Source organism: Hemitrygon akajei, chromosome 9, assembly GCF_048418815.1.
Source record: "Hemitrygon akajei chromosome 9, sHemAka1.3, whole genome shotgun sequence".
NCBI lineage: Eukaryota > Metazoa > Chordata > Chondrichthyes > Myliobatiformes > Dasyatidae > Hemitrygon > Hemitrygon akajei.
This window is the reverse complement of record NC_133132.1, coordinates 137,311,184-137,328,736: the sequence shown is the minus strand read 5'-3', so window position 1 is coordinate 137,328,736 and position 17,553 is coordinate 137,311,184. Positions and strand designations below refer to the sequence as shown.

General features: G+C 41.7%; 1 protein-coding gene across 3 annotated transcripts in view; it reads left to right on the top strand.

The window, feature by feature from the left end:
- mapre3b (microtubule-associated protein, RP/EB family, member 3b) overlaps positions 1-17,055 on the top strand; it is a 67,698-nt gene extending 50,643 nt beyond the window's left edge. For 2 of the 3 annotated variants that reach the window (XM_073057059.1, XM_073057060.1), the window contains exons 4-7: positions 3,369-3,570; positions 10,560-10,702; positions 13,868-14,020; positions 16,266-17,055. In XM_073057059.1, the coding sequence (XP_072913160.1) occupies positions 3,369-3,570; positions 10,560-10,702; positions 13,868-14,020; positions 16,266-16,337 (570 nt within the window). In that variant the 3' untranslated portion in view covers positions 16,338-17,055. The remainder of the gene's footprint in view (positions 1-3,368; positions 3,571-10,559; positions 10,703-13,867; positions 14,021-16,265) is intronic. The other variant, XM_073057061.1, reaches the window with a different exon arrangement.
- Positions 17,056-17,553: the final 498 nt, after the last annotated feature.

Here is a 17,553-nt window from a genome sequence, read left to right as displayed (position 1 = left end):
CACTCTCGAATTTCTGGTGTACTGCTAGTATCTTCCGTAGTGAAGACTGACGCAAAATACTCATTAAGTTTGCCTTCCATTTCTTTGTCCCCCATTACTGTCTCTGCAGCATCAGTTTCCTGCAGTCAAAGTATCCACTCACGCCTCTCTTTTAGTCTTAATATATTTGAAAAAAACTTTTGGTACCATCTTCTATATTACTGGTTAGTTTACCTCCAAATTTCATCTTTTTTCTTCTCGTGGCTTTTTCTAAGTTGCCTTCTGTTGGTTTTTAAAAGCTTTCCATTCTTCTAACATCCCAATAATTTTTGCCATATTATATGCCTTCTTTTTTGCTTTTATGCTGTCTTTGACTTGTCAGCCCCAGTTGTGTCGTCCTCCATTTAGAGTATTTCTTCATCTTTGAGATGTTATCTATCTTTTTCCTTCTGAATTGCTCCCAGAAACTTTATCTGTTGCTTTTTTGCTGTCACCTTTGCTAGTGTCCCCTTCTATTCAACTTTAGCCAGCTCCCCTCTCATGCCTCTGTAATTCCCTTTACTCCAGTGTAATATACATCTGACTTTAGCTTCTCCCTCTCAAACTGCAGGGTGAATTCTATCATATTATGATCACTGCCTCTTCATGGTTCCTTTACCTTAAACTCCCTAATCAAATCTGGGTCATTACACAGCACCCAATTTAGAATTGTCTTTTCCCTAGTAGGCTCAACTACAAGCTGTTCTTAAAAAAAATATCTTTTGGGTATTCTACAAATTCCAGTGCTTGGGATCCAGCACCGACCTGATTTTCCTAATATCCCTGAATATTGAAATCCCCTATGACCATCATAACATTACCCTTTTTACATACCTTTTCTATCTCCTTCTGTAATTAGTATCCCACATCCTGGCTACTGTTCGGAAGCCTATATATAACTCCCATCAGAGTTTTTTTATCCTTTCACTTTCTTAACTCTATCCACAATGATTATACATCTTCTGATCCAATGTCACTTCTTTTTAAGGATTTGATTTCATTTTTTACCAACAGAGCCACCCGAGCTCCTCTGCCTACCCAGCTGTCCTTTTGATACAATGTGCAGCCTTGGATATTAAGGTCCCAACCTTTTTCAGCCACTTCTCAGTGATGCCCACAATGTCATACCTGGCAGTCTAACCCATGTTACACTTCAACTCAGCCCATTGATCTAAATTTTGCCCTAATGTTGCCTGTCCTTCCATACAGTCTCACTATACACGGCATCTACAGGTATGCTAATGGCCCATTCTCAGCCCTCACTTTGCTTTCCACCCCTCCTCACCCGCCAAATTAGTTAAAACCCTCCCCATCAGCTCTAGCAAACCTGCCCACATGGATATTTGTCCCTTCTGGTTTAAGTGACACCCATCCTTTTTGTAGAGATCATACCTTCTCCAAAAGAGATTACAGTGATCCAGAAGTCTGAAACCCTGTCCCCTGCACCAATTGCTCAGCCATACCACAACTTCCATCTGCTCACTTTAGAGTGCTATGAACCTGATCTGAGACATCTCTGAACCTGGCATTTGAGAGTCAACATACCGTTCTGGTATCTCTTTCACATTCACAGAGTCTCTTGTCTGCTCCTCTGACTATGGGATCCTCTGACGTTTTTGCACTTCTCTTCTTCTCCCACCACTTTGCCTTTTGAGCCACAGAGTTAAGTGGCTTTCCTCTGCTATGTACCCCCCCCCCCCCAACTGTATCCAAAGTGGTATACCTGTTATTTAAGGGGAACAGCCACAGGAGTAGTCTGCACTGGTTGTTATTCCCATTCTCCTTCATGACAGTCACCCAGAAGCATGGACATTAGACTTTCACAAAAATGTAGAAATTTGAACTTGCTGCTAAAATTCTGCAGTATTCCAATTGCATTCTGTTTCCAAGTTTGTCATTCTTATCAGTGGATATCATCCTGCTGTAAGAAAGAAAGGTGAGTCATATTTTTTCACGTAATTGTGTTTTTGTTTATATTTTAAGTGTTGTAGTTGATTTTGTTTATGTTACAAATATTAAAAGTTTTATTGTCCTTTTCATTTTTAACCATTTTCATTTGTTTCTGAATGTCAAAAACATTCTGAAGCGCTGAAAAATCTTGAGAGCAAGTTTCTTCAAAGGAGGTCCTTAGACAGGGCTTGTTTTGATACATCACCCATGCCTTTGAATCTTGCCAGGCCCTTCCTTCTCTCAGTGCTTTATCAGAACAATCATGGTCTGCAAGATTACCTTTCCAGATGTATTATGGCTAATAATTGAAGGATCTCCTTATCCTTACTTTCAGGAGTACAAAATGAACAGTGAAGACCAGTAAAGACATTTGAAAAGATTATAGGGGGAAAAAAGGAATCCATGAGGGACACTTTCCATTTTTTTCCTGTTGTCAATGTCATTGCCTTTTTCTTGGCAAATAAATTTCCATCCACAAATCTTTTACCACTTCCCTAATCATCTTTTAACAGACTTGTGTAAGACATTACAGAGTGTAATTTGAAACTACAGATTAAAAATGCTCAGTGGTCTTTATTCACAAACATAACCAACATTTGTCTGGTTAATAATTCATAGATTTATTACATACATATTTTTGAAAGCAATATCTATTGTTCTTTGCACAGGATTCTTCAAATAACATTATTCAGTTTCTTATGTATGTCGCTCTGCTCTCTAATTTTGGATCTGGGGAAATTAGTTAATGATGCCTCTCTTAGGGCATGGCTTTCTTACATTTTTTCCTATGCTTACAAAAACATGGAAGAGACCATTGGGTCCAAGGCAGCTCCTGCGGTGAGTATCCTGTAGATAGCTTGTTTCTTCCCACATCCCAATGATGGGTTATTGGCAATTGTCTACTTAGCATAAATTAAGTCAAAAATAATCAAAAGGGAGGTGATGGATACATCTGAGAGAATAAGTTGTAAAGATAGTGAAATTTGGGGGGGGGGGGGGGGGGGGATGGGAATAATGAATTGCCCCCAACATGGACAACTTTGGCATATGGGTGGGAACTAGAAGTCCTGGAAACAACTCTCATGGTCACAGAGCATGTAAACCTGTCCAGACAGGATCAAACCCATATCAAGAGCTATAAAGTAGCAACAGTCACTGCTGCAGCATTGTACTTTTAAATTGTTTAAACCAGGTATTGATAACAAGAATAAAAATAACTAACTTGGCTGAAGTTTCAAATAAGACACTTTCTATGTGAAATATCAATGGCAATTATATCTTTTAAGGAGGCAGATACATTGAATTGGTCTACGTCATCAGCATGTATTGTAACATGATTTGAAGGTTAAAAACAAGTAAGATAGGGCCAAAATTAAGTTTATGCTTTTCTTCCCCCACAGATTATTCCAGTCGAAAGATTAGTAAAAGGAAAGTTCCAAGACAATTTTGAATTTGTTCAATGGTTCAAAAAATTCTTCGATGCAAACTATGATGGAAAGGAATATGACCCAGTTTTGGCAAGACAAGGGCAGGATGCAACTCCACCACACAACCCAGGTGAACAAATATTCAACAAACCGAAGAGACCTGTAGGCACTGCAGGTAAATTTATAATGACCTGTTGGGTTATGGGAATATCCCCCTTTAAGCATCCGCAATTAATAACTCAATATACTCTTACTTCTTATGCTGAGCTGTATACAAGGTTGAGTGCTGAAGATGAATGCAAAATGCATTTAAATGACTGAAGAAACTTGGTTATGTAGTTAACAGAATGTGGGACACTTCATGACAAAGTTCATTATATCATTGAAAAAGGCATTAAGCTTGGCTAAACAGGAGGAATATCAGTGCATATGTACAAAAGCAAAAAAATAAGATAATTAAACTCAGTGAAAGAAGATCTTGGTATTGATCTTGCTATTGTGGATGAAGAATGAGGTTGATATAAAAGGAGGAAGGGAATAGGTGCCAAAGCCAGATTGGCGGGCATGGAAAAGAGGAAAATGATTAACGTTGGACAGGTCAAGTTGAGCACTCCTCATTTGAAATGCTTGGGGCTGGAAGTGTTTCAGATTTTGGAATATTTGCATCTATATAATGAGATACCTTGGGGGTGTGACCCAAGTCTAAACACAAAATCCATTTACATTACGTATACAGCTTAAACATATACCATGAAGGTTGTTTTGTATAATATTTTTAATAATTTTATACATGAAGCAATAATATTTACATTAAACCATCAGAAAGGTATGCTTTTATACCTCAGCCACCCAGGAGGACAGTCAGTGGCTGTTCGGAATTGCCATCATTCCCAACTTTGAATTTATGTGCTTTCTGTAAGCAGCCTTTCTTTGTCTTATACTTGTTCATCACACATAGGTACTGATACAGCCATTCAACAAGTTAGATTTTCATCAGTGTTGTTCTTGGCAAACTCATCAATGAATTTCTCTGCTGCTTAATGATTAGCAGATGCTTTATCATCACAAATCTTTGAAAATGTAATGCCGTCCCCTTTCTTAAATTTCTGCAGCCAGCCTACTGAATATTCACAATTACCATGTTTTCACTTTGTTATAATAGATCTTTGCTTGTTTCATGATCAGCATACCTTTAAGCAGCTTATGCTCACTCAGCCGCTGATGAATCCACTCTTTCAATCACATGAATGAGATCTTTATTTTTTGCTTTATGCAATGCTTTTCTATTTTTCATGAACTTCTGCTCATTATATATGTGAGGTTGTGGTGACCCACTTCCTGTTCAGGCGAACCGACACACAAATAGCCAGCACGCAGGGGGAGATTTTGGTAATGCACCTCTGATGTCATTTCCGCCCGGAGAGGGCGGGCGCTAGGGATTTAAATGCCAGCGCCGCGAAGTTTGAATGAACTAGTCTCAAAACGACTTACCGACTGCGTGTGGTTATTTCAGTGCTGTGTGTAGCACATCTCTACATTGGTGACCCCGACGGTCCAAACGGGATTTGGACCAAAGATGACTGACTCTTCATCTGTTCACGCAGTTTTGCTAAAACTGCCGACTTTCTGGATGCTGCGACCACGCGTGTGGTTTAGCCAAGCAGAAGCCCAGTTCCAGATTCGGCAGATATCCTCTGTTTCCACGTGTTACTACCACGTGGTGAGTGCCCTTGACCAGGAGACGGCCGCCTAGGTTGCGGATTTCATACAGTCGCCCCCGGAAGAAGGCAAATATGAAGCATTCAAGGAGCTGTTGATTGGGACCTTTGGCCTGCCTGCTTCACCTGGACAGTTTGGGAGACAGACTGCCGTCAGCATTGATGAACGAGATTCTATCCCTGGCTGACGGACACAAGCCCTGCCTCATGTTCGAGCAAGCGTTCCTACAGCGACTGCCCGAGGACATACATCTGCAGCTGACCGACGCAGATTTCAGCGACCCCCGGAAGGTGGCGGCCCGGGCAGACATGCTGTGGAAAGCAAAGAGGGAGATTGTGGCGTCCGTCGGTCAGATTACCAGGCCATGCGCCCAACAGCAGACCAGACCAGGCCCGGCAGGGGAGCGCACACAACACAGAGGCAGGAGTGAGGAGGCCAGTGAACAGTGGTGTTTCTACCACCAGCGGTGGGGCACAAAAGCCCGCTGTTGTCGCCCGCCCTGCAAGGGCCAGGGCCAGCTGCCACTAATGACTATGGTGGCTGGCCACCAGGACAGCCTCTTGTACGTCTGGGACAAACAGTCGGGACGCCGCTTCTTGGTCGACACTGGAGCAGAGATCAGCGTCTTGCCCCCGACGGGGTACGGCACCCGCAACAGGAAGCCAGGACCCACCCTGAGGGCTGCAAACGGCAGCACGATACGGACCTACGGCACCTGCACAGTGCAGCTGCAGTTCGGCACCAGCCGGTTCACGTGGGACTTCACACTAGCTGCGGTGGCCCAACCACTCCTGGGGGCGGACTTCTTATGAGCTCACAGCCTGCTGGTCGACTTGCAAGGGAAAAGACTGGTACATGCCGAGACTTTCCAGACGTTCTCCCTGGGTGAAGCCAAGTTGCCAGCCCCACACCTGGACTCCATCACGCTGTCGGACAACGAATTCACCAGAATCCTTTTGGACTTTCCATCAATTCTGGCACCGCAGTTCACGGCAGCCATGCCCAGACACAGGGTACAGCACCACATTCCGACCAGGGACCACCCCTCCATGTCCGTGCACGAAGGCTCCCCCCGGATAAGCTCTGCCTGGCGAAGGAGGAGTTCAAGAGGATGGAGGAATTGGGAATCGTATGGAGGTCCGACAGCCCATGGGCCTCCCCCCTGCACATGGTGCCCAAAGCAGCCGGGGGTTGGAGACCATGCGGCGACTACTGCAGACTGAACAAGGCTACAACTCCAGACCGCTACCCCATGCCGCACATTTGCACTTTGCACATTTGTACTTTGCAGCAAACCTGCACAGGGCAAGAATCTTTTCCAAAGTAGACCTTGTCCAGGGATACCATCAAATCCCGGTGCACCCTGAAGACATCCCCAAAACAGCACTCATCACCCCGTTCGGCCTGTTCGACTTCCTCCGAATGCCGTTCGGCCTGAAGAATGCCGCACAGACGTTCCAACGGCTAATGGACGCGGTGGAACGCGACCTGGACTTTGCGTTCATCTATTTGGACAACATCCTTATAGCCAGCGGTTGTCGTCAGGAGCATCTGTCCCACCTCCGCCAGCTCTACTCCCGCCTGAGTGATTTCGGCCTCACGATCAACCCGGCCAAATGCCATTTCGGATCTTGATACCATCGACTTCCTGGGCCACAGGATTACCAAAGACGGGGCAACACCTCTGCCTGCCAAGGTAGACGCGATCCGCCACTTTGCCCGGCTCAACACGGTCAAAGGCCTGCAGGAGTTTGTTGGTATGGTGAACTTCTACCACCGTTTCCTCCCCTCAACAGCCCATATCATACGCCCTTTGTACACCCTGATGTCAGGTAAAGGCAAGGACATTACTTGGGACGAGGAGGCTGCAGACGCTTTCGTTAAAGCCAAGGAAGCCTTGGCAGATGCTGGTGCACCCCAGAATGGACGTTCCGACCGCACTCACGGTGGATGCATCCGACACAGCAGTCGGTGGGGTGCTGGAGCAGCTCATCAAGGGGCACTGGCAACCCCTGGCGTTCTTCAGCAAGCACCTACAACCACCCAAACTCAAGTACAGTGCTTTCAACCGGGAGCTGTTGGCACTGTATCTGGCAATCCGGCATTTCAGGTACTTCTTAGAAGGCAGGCCGTTCACCGCGTTCACGGACCACAAACCGTTGACCTTCGCGTATACGAAGGTATCCGATCCCTGGTCGGCTCGCCAGCAGCGACATCTGTCCTACATCTCCGAGTACACGACGGACATCCAGCATGTCTCGGGAAAGGACAACGTCGTGGCGGATGCACTCTCCAGACCAGCTGTCCAGGCCCTGTCCCTGGGGGTGGACTATGCAGCACTGGCGGAGGCGCAGCAGGCAGACGACGAGATGCCCAGCTACAGGACCGCAGTCTCGGGTTTGCAGCTGCAGGACTTTCTTGTAGGCCCAGGTGATAGGACCCTCCTGTGCGACGTGGCTACTGGCCAACCTCGCCCCATCGTCCCGGCAGCCTGGAGGCGGCAAGTTTTCGACTCCATACATGGTTTGGCGCACCCATCTATCAGGACAACCGTCCGGCTGGTCTCCAGCAAGTTCACATGGCACGGACTTCGCAAGCAGGTCAGTGAATGGGCCAGAACGTGCGCGCAGTGCCAAACAGCCAAGGTGCAGCGGCACACTAAAGCCCCGCCGCAGCAGTTCGAACCCACCCACCAGAGGTTCGACCACATTCATGTGGATATCGTGGGCCTCCTACCAGTGTCCTGAGGAGCGTGGTACCTCCTAACGGTGGTAGACCGGTTCACGAGGTGGCCAGAGGCGGTCCCGCTCACCGACACATCTGCTGATTCCTGCGCCCGAGCACTGATTGCAACCTGGGTAGCATGCTTCGGGGTACCGGCCCACATTACCTCCGACAGGGGCGCCCAGTGCACCTCCAGCCTGTGGTCGGCTGTGGCCAGCCTGTTGGGAACGCAGCTGCACCACACAACTGCCTACCACCCACAGTCGAACGGACTGGTGGAACGTTTCCACCGTCACTTGAAGTCGGCTCTCATGGCCCGCCTGAGAGGACCTAACTGGTTGGACGAGCTTCCCTGGGTCCTGCTTGGAATTCGTTCAGCGCCCAAAGAGGATCTGCACGCCTCGTCGGCCGAGTTGGTGTAAGGCGTGCCCCTGGCCGTCCCAGGAGAGTTTATACCAGCCCCAAGGGGGCAAGAGGAAGAACCCACAGCAGTCCTGGACAGACTACGCGAAAGGCTCGGCAACCTGGCCCCCGTACCAACTTCACAGCACGGACGGACCCCGACCCATGTACCCAAAGACCTGCAGAACTGTAAGTTTGTGTTTGTACGAAGGGGCGGACACCGGGCACCACTACAGCGGCCGTACGAGGTGCCATTCAAGGTGATCAACAACAACGGGTCCACGTACGTTCTGGACATTGGGGGGAGAGAGGAGGTTTTCACGGTGGACCAACTCAAACCAGCCCATGTGGACTTGGCGCAGCCGGTCGAGTTTCAGGCACCGCGGCGCAGAGGCAGACCTCCCAAACAGAGGCTGATCCAGACTGTGGACATTGGGGGGTGTATCACCGGTTCTGGGGGGAGGGGTTATGTGGCAACCCACTTTCTGTGCAGGCGAACCGGCTCACAAATAGCCAGCGCGCAGGGGGGAGACTTTAGTAATGCACCTCTGACATCATTTCCGCCCGGAGAGGGCGGGCACTAGGGATTTAAATGCCAACGCCGCGAAGTTTGAATGAACTAGTCTCGAAACGACTTACCGACTGCGTGTTGTTATTTCAGCGCTGTGTGTAGCACATCCCTACAAGGTCCCATCACCTGCACCTTGGAGAGTTTTCCACTTGTGATATCATTTCAGCGCTCAAAAAAATTTCATGTTTCAGAGGTTCTTGGATTTGGAATTTCGAAGAAAGGGTGTTCAACCCGTGCTAGTCTCTCGAAGAGTGCTTTGGGAGGGAGGATCAGTGAGGCAACATGTCTGGCAGGAAGTAAGCTCAATTTCAGCTTAGATACATGTAGTATTGGAAGTAACGAGTGAACGTATTTTTAATACTGAAGAACAGATTGCCTTAATGCATTTTAGCAAAATAAAACTGCTTAACTTTATGGTGCCCAGGATAAGGAACTGCAAACTCAAAATACCCCCAAAAAAAACTATCCATCAAATGTATCAGAAAAGTTAATTGCAGATTTCATGGGTATTATAGGGTAAATGTGAATCTTCATCAAAATCTATCCATGAGCTCCTCTAATAGATCTGCATGTGAAATTAGAGAAAACAGAGTAAAAATGCTAGCAGGGGAGCAGAAGAAATCATCGCTGAACAGTTATTGTGAAATCAACAGAGGTTAGGGTTAATAAAGAGGAACTAAAGAGGAATAAATGCCTATTATAGTTCAAGCCTCAGTGTCATGATTGATCCAGAAGCTGTACTTAAATGGCAGAAAGCAACAGGAAGTAGGTGTTGTCTTGGTAGTTGGAAGTTATATCCTTCCAAAGCAGAAGATGAAAGTGTCAGGTTTACTGCAGATATCTGAGCATATAATCTTGTTGGTTAATTGAGTGTCGGACTTTTAAGGTTCTGATGATGAGTCTCAGCCTGAAAAGTTAACTGTTTATTTCCCTCTGTAGATACTGCCTGATCTGCTGAATTCCTCCAGCATTGTCTGTATATTATATCATATGTTGTATGCCTCCTTGTCGATCTAAAATTTACCACAGTCTTTTTATAAAAGCATGGGGAACCTGCTTGCTTTGTCTTCTGTCTGTTCCCAGATCATCCAGTGACTTTCAGAATTCTGATTTGGTTTTTCTTTGCTCTAGCCTCCAACTCTCCAAGTGCTGTATGTCCTTCTAATGCTGACTGCTTATTAAATTTCCACTTTCTTTACTGTATCATTCTGGCATCTGTTTCATCTTTATAGCATGCCTCTTTGCCGCTCTAGCTTTTATCTTTTGAGATGCTGTGGGAAACTTTATTCCTTGCCAAACTTAGTAGTGATAATGTTCTAATGCCCTCTTCTGTGATTTGATGAAAGATGTCTGATTTTTCTCCAGTGCAGCAAGTTAGTGCAAGCATGTATCTCTTAACTGATTATACTGATGTCAAGTAAAAAGCTTGATTTTAATGCTGGTGTTGAAAAGGTGATTTTAAAATCATATGTTTTTGATGGAGATAACACATTGTAAGGAGATGAGATTATACATTAAATCAAAGCAAAGTGAAACCTTGATGATTGATGTTGACAACTTCTTTGTAATAGTGATTTTGGATTTGGGTGCTGAGGTTTGTGAAGAGGATGGAGGACAAAAGAATAGATGTTCAGTATTAAAAATGAACTGATTAGATTGTAATATTTTACTTTCCAGAATATTGGCCTGTAAACTTTAATCTTCACATTTTTATGTTTGACCTTATGTTGAAATTATTTCTGATTAAGTGCCACAGAGAACATCTCCTACTGTACCTAAGATTACAAGAACGCCAAATGCACCATCCTCAATGGGCATGAGGAAAGCCCAGCATCTTTCTCGAAATGGAGCAAGCGATGCTGATGCCCAGATAATAGAGCTAAATCAGCAGGTTTGTAAAATTGTAGAAATATACTTTTTTGTCCCACATGAACGAAGTACAGAATGTTCATTGCAGACTACATAGTTCGTATGAATATGAATATTCACCTTCTGAAACACAAAATACCTCCATTGTCTTGATTTATAATTTCAAATCATGTAAATTAGCAGAAATAATGAGCAGTGGAGTACAATGTAAATTCAAATTGAAGACATTTGGAAAAGTGGAGGAAATAAATTAAAGAATTGAGCTGTTATTCTTAAAGTTGCAGTTTCTTGGCCTTATTTTAATGAGCTCAAAATATGAACAGATGAACATCCTCAGAGAACGTATTATGGAACTGGAGTTGCAGTGTTCTGTGTGTGTTGTTATTCTAAGATCAGTCTAACCCTTCCCTCCTACATAGTCCTCCATTTTTCCATCATCCATGTGCTATCTAAGAATTTTTAAAATATCCCTCATCTATCTACCTCTATAAACCATCCCTGACGGTGTTCCACAGACCTGCCACTTTGAGTAAAAAACCCACCTCTGACATCTCTGACTTTCCGCCAATCACCTTAAAATGATTCCCTCTTGTATTAGCCATTCCATCCTGGGAAAAAGTCGCTGACTATCCACTATGTATGCATGTTATTAATTATGGCCCTGGCAATATATGGCAACTCACAAAACTACCAGATATACATCTTCTGAACTAAAAGCTTAGATCAAGTGGACATGGAAAGGATGTTTCCTATAGTGGGGGAATCTAGAACCAGAAGGCGCAGCCTCAGAATACAAAGATATCCCTTTAGAACAGAGATGAGGAGGAATCTCTTTAACCAGAATGTGGTGAATCTGGAATTCATTGCACAGACAGCTGTGGAGGCCAAGTCATTGGGTGCATTCAAAGCGGAGGTTGATAGGCTCTTGATTAATAAGGGCATCAAAGATTATGGGGAGAAGGCAGGAGAATGGAGTTGCGGTATATAATAAATAAGCTGTGATGAAATGGTGGAGCTGTCTCATTGGGCCAAATGGTACAATTCTGCACCTACGCCTTGTGGTCTTATGAGCTGTTATTGCTGCAATATATCTGCATCCTGTAATTTCTCTGTAAGAAACTCACTTTTGAATTGTCTCAATGCGCTTGCAGGATTTGTCATCTTTTGTACATTGCTTGTCATTCTTTGATATTTATAGTTTTTCATAAATTCCACTTTATTTCTGTGTTCTACTGTAAATACTTACAAGAAAATAAATCTCAGGGTTTTATACAGTAAAATATATGTACTTTGATAATAAATTTACTTTAAACTTTGAAACTTGACCATGGCAGCAGTGGATATTATAGTTAGCTGACCAGAGTATTAGGGTCAAAATACAGCAAGATAAGTTAGTTAGCTTGATTAATGATGCACCCAGGATCTGCAGCCCAGAGCTTTGAAAGATGTGACCATAATGGCTGTGAATGGTCTGGTTAACACCTTCCATTATTTTATTTTATAGATTTTGGAATGGCTTCAGCAGATAAGGGCAGCAAATCTGAGCAATGATGTGCAATAAAAGAGGGAGAGAAAAATCAAGACCTTATAGTCTGACATTAGGAAAGAGCTGAATTCTAGACTGTTAGAAAATGTGCTTTCCAGCCACTTGAAAAGCAATGATCTGATAGGACAATGTCAATATAATTTTTTGACTAGTATATTGTACCTTTGATGTATTGGGTCGAGTTTGGACAAGAAAGTGTAAATTGGATTAGTTGATTCATTACTGTACAGAAAGCAAACCAAAAAGGAGGAAAAAATATGAGATTCTAAGAATCACATGGGAAAATTTTTAACTTTTTTTAATTGACTGATACCTCCAGCAATATTTCAACACTGGAAGAACAAAACTAATTACTTGTAAAAATTTCACTAAGGAAGTTTGTTTTGTAGTGGCTTGGGCTAAACATCCCCTTGAATATCTTTTTTCAAGAATGCACATTGTTGGTAAATTTACTGGAAATGTAGCATGGATTTCATATTAACCACTTTCCATTTGTATCAGTACCAATTGGCTGAGTGAGACTTGTGCCATAATTTTAATGGTAGAGTTGGGAAACACAGACAGATAATTCCTATTTCTTTCTTCAGCAAATGATGAATGTTGTTATTTTTGTTTTTTCAGTTTTACTCTTTAACAACATCCTTTATATGTAAAATAAGGTAAAACTTTGAATAAAAGTATAAAAATGGTTTCATAGTTAACTGCCAAGAATAAATTAGTGGAGTTTGCCTTACTGCTGTAGGAGAACTTGATTCAATGTATTTGAACATGATGTATGATGTAATTTCCAAAGTCATCCCATGTTATCTTTGTATCATAACTCTGAGAAAGAAACTGTCATGTTCAGGCAACCTCCTCCGCACTATGTGACACATGCATCTTCATCCTTTCACCACCTTAAAACCCTTATGTCTGCAGCCTGTAATAACTTCTTTGTTCTGTTAAGTGGTACTGTACACAATTAAATTAAAATTACATCAGTGTACCAACTTCCAGGAAATGAACATGGTAGACCACATCATTCTAGATCCAGACTAATATTTTCTGACTAAAGAGTGCCTGGTAAACTGATCACCCTGGAGGCCTTTAAAAATCTGTTCAAATAGTCGCATTTACAAAAACATTGTTTAGAACTTTTAAAATATGAATTTAATTAACAGCAATTAAAACTAGCAAGGCACTTATTTACACATGCGTAGCTATTTATACAGGGTCATTAAAATCCACTCATATGAAAGGAGATGCTGTTTATAGATTCAACTGTTCCTAATATAAGGTGCATTTTAAGTACATCAAGCAGTCTGTTCAGAGCATGAAATGTTTGACAATGCTTCTAGTTTGCTTCTAGAACTGTTGAAAATATCAGATGGTAGAATCCATCCCAATATATTTCAGATGAAAAACACCTGAAGAATTTCCATGCCTTTGATAAGAAAATTGATTATTTTCTTAACCACTATACATGTTTCTAAAGTAAAATCTCTTTCTGCAAATCCTAACCAGCACTTAAGTGCTTTTAAATACATGTGGTTGTAAGATATTTGCAGATATATGCAGATTACCTTTGAATATTTTCATTCCAAATATTGCAAAAACAAATGTGATTTATTTTATTAACTCCTTATTTTTAAATCTTAAAAGCTAATGGAACTGAAACTGACAGTAGATGGACTTGAGAAGGAGAGAGACTTTTACTTCAGTAAACTAAGAGACATTGAACTCATCTGCCAAGAACATGAAAGTGAGAACATCCCTGCAGTTCAGAGGATTGTGGAGATTCTGTATGCAACTGAAGTATGTATTTCAATTACTGTGTTTCCTTTGAAATTCACTTAAGTATTTAGAAATACTAATCATAATGGACTCTTCTTTTAGACTGATTATCTTGAAAGCCAAGTAGAACCTCCTCACATATGTGTACTGCTGAAGATCTGGATTTTTTTTTTCTTTTTTTTAGTTTGAATTGATAGGAAGGCAGTAGTATTTTTATCATCTAAAGATTGTTATTTAGTCTTTTTCATTAAAAAAAAGTAATTTATGATACACAAGAGTTAATTGTTTATATATTATCTATTTCTTGGCAATATCCCATATTCAGCATCACTTAATAGTTATAAATATGTTTAATGATGCATCTCTATTTGACTTTGGGAAAATTCAACCCAATTGACCTTACTTACTCTGAATGCATTTTAAGGCATTAACTGTACCAGACAACCTACAATCATTACCTGGCGCTCTAAGTAAACACAAAATAATGGATCTTGTAAAGATATGTTACTTCCCAGAGTCATAGAGCACTACATCAAGGAAGCGGTACAATCACTTGCCGAACTACTATTATGCTGAGTCCCATCAACCTTCACCTGGCCCATAGCCCTCCATATCTCTCCCATTCATGTACTTATCCAAGCTTCTCCTAAATGTTTCAATCGAACCCACATCTGCCACTTCCTCATTCCACACTTTAATCATTGTCGGAGTAAAGAAGATTCCCCTCAGGTTCCCCTTAAATGTTTCACCTTTCACTCTTAACCTGTGACCTTTCTAGTCTCACCCAACGTCAGTGGGAAAATGTCTACTTGCATCTATGCCCCCTCGTTGTTTGTTTACTTATTAGATACAGCGTGGAATAGGACCTTCCAGCCCTTCGAGCTGCACCACCCAGCAGACACCTGATTTAATCTTAGCCCAATCATGGGGCAATTTACAATGACCAATCAACCTACCAACTGGTATGTCAATGGACTGCAGCAGGAAACTGGAGCACCTGGAAGAAACCCATGCAGTCATGGGGAGAATGTACAAACTTCTTACAGCCAGCATTGAGAGCTGGTATTGTAAAGTGTTGTGTTGACCTTTGTCAACACATTAGTCATAGCTACTGTGCTACCTCAAATTTTGTTTAGTTCTCTCAAATGTCCCTTCAATCTTCTACATTCTAGGAAATAAATTCCTAACCTATTCAATTTTTCCCTATCCCTCAGGCCCCTGTAACATCCTTGTAAATTTTCTCTGTACTATTTCAATCTTATTGATACCTTTCCTGTTGGTAGGTAACTAAAGCTACACTCAGTACTCCAAATTAGGCCATACCAGCATAGTATACAACTTCAATGTAATATGCCAACTTTAGAACTTAAGAAGGCCAAAAACTCTATACAAATGTGATGCCATTTTAACAGAAACCGTGGAGGAACTCAGCAGGTCAGTCAGCATTTATGGAGGGCAGTAAACAGTCAGTGCAGAAACTATTCATTAATCAAAAAGATCAAGGTGATTAAAAAGCATGAGGTTGCTTGGATTTAAAAATATAGGTTGTTGGAATCTTATCAATTATTGGTTAAGCCTCTGTTGGAGTATTGTGGACAATCAAAGCTATTGTCATGCATCAAGAAAAAAAACTCGAGTACAAAGGAAATATCCAAACAGAATGTTACCTAGTTGAAGGAACTTTAGATAAGTGAAAATGTTTAACTTATTTGTTCTGTTTACTGCATAATAAAGCAATGGAGTTACAAATTGACCTTTCAAAAATAAATCTTTCTAGAGACAAATGACTTACACTCTAACCGGTGTGCCCATAACCATAGGAATGCAGTTATTGATTATAGCTCTAGAACAGGGGTTCCCAAACTATTTTATGCCATGGACCAATAGCATTAAGCAAGGGGTCTGTGGACCCCAGGTTGGGAATCCCTGCTCTAGAAGGAAGAGTTATAAGGCTTTTCGTTCTCAATATCAGGACCATTAATGTTGCACCTAAAACGGCAGTGGAATCTGATTCTAAAATTACTTAAATACTGATTCCAAATGAAAGACTCGAAAGGATTAAACACAAAACTTATTTGGAAATGCACATACATTTGCAACAGTTTCATTTACAGTAGTATTCACTCATTTTCTTCTTCCTGGATCAGATTTTGATTAATAACAGTCACATGAGGCAGATTGGAGAATTTTTTTAATGTAATAAATGTTATTTACATGTGATTTATTGAGTCCTGATGAATTAATAAATTGTATTTTTGTTCTGTAGGATGGATTTGCTCCTCCAGAGGACGATGACATTAATATAAGTCATCCAGAAGATGAGCAGGATGAATATTAAGCTTGTGTAATTGCACCTTTATCTTTCCTAACCTGTCTGCTGTCTGTGATTGAGAATCTCCCAGGCTGTTTACTAACATTACTTTGAGTTGCGTTTGTACAGCCACTGCACAGTCACAATAAATCTATACACTCTGTATCACAGATTGCTACAACTATATCATCCTCATCACTATTACTGACAAACTATTATAAAATATATTTAATTTGTATATTTTTCTTAAATGAGTACCTTGCACTTTGGTTTGAAAGTAATCAGAAATCCAGGATGATAATGCAAGTTGTTTGCCTTTGTCTTATAAGCAGCATGCAGTCTAGGTTTCTTTTAAGGTTGAAACAGCTTGGATATACTTAGTCACTTTATAAATTCTGAAAGCATGTAGATACTTTAGCAAAATGTTTGTGGCAGGGAAGATGGTGTTTTATGCAAATTAGCTTTGAGAAAGTGACTTGGCATATTGAAGTCAGGAGTTTAAAATTTTAATAATTTAAAGGTAATTATTTATTATACTTTGCTATATACATGAAGAATAAGGGATGCTTTTTGATGTGACAATGATTAACTCAATTCCAGCTGCTTTTCATCAGAAAACACTAAAGTATGCCTTTGACATCACATTTTGCATCACCTTTCTGATACTGTGCCCATGACAGTGGCGTGCAGAAACAAAACCTGCATCTGTGAAATTTTATTTAAAATAAATGTGTGAAAAATTGCAGATGCTTTGTATATTTAATGCCTGTCTTGTTTAAATGTATGTTTGATGTTTACAATTGTCGTGGTTTCTTGTGCCCCACAAACGACCAGGAGACGCAGAAGATTCTTCAAGAAGGGTTAAACTTTAATTTGCAAATCAAAGCTGAGACAGACAGTGAGCTAGTCGCTGATTGCCCACCGATCCTTGTACATAGCATTTTTATAGCAATCTCCTGGTTTAGTTGCATTAGCATATCCAATCGGTCTACAGTTGCGTATCACAAGTACATCCGCCACTATTGTTTCTACCCATTGACTTAATCATGTTCTAATCTACATCTCTTAGCTACTTCTCATTAACACACCATTATAATCTACATCTCTTAGCTAGCCTCTCATTAACACCCCATTATCTTCTACATTCTTAAGATTTCATTCTCTACTAAATTGGATACATGCATAGCAAATAGCAAGCTCAAAGCTGACTACATAGTTTTGGTTACACAGCAAACAATGCAAC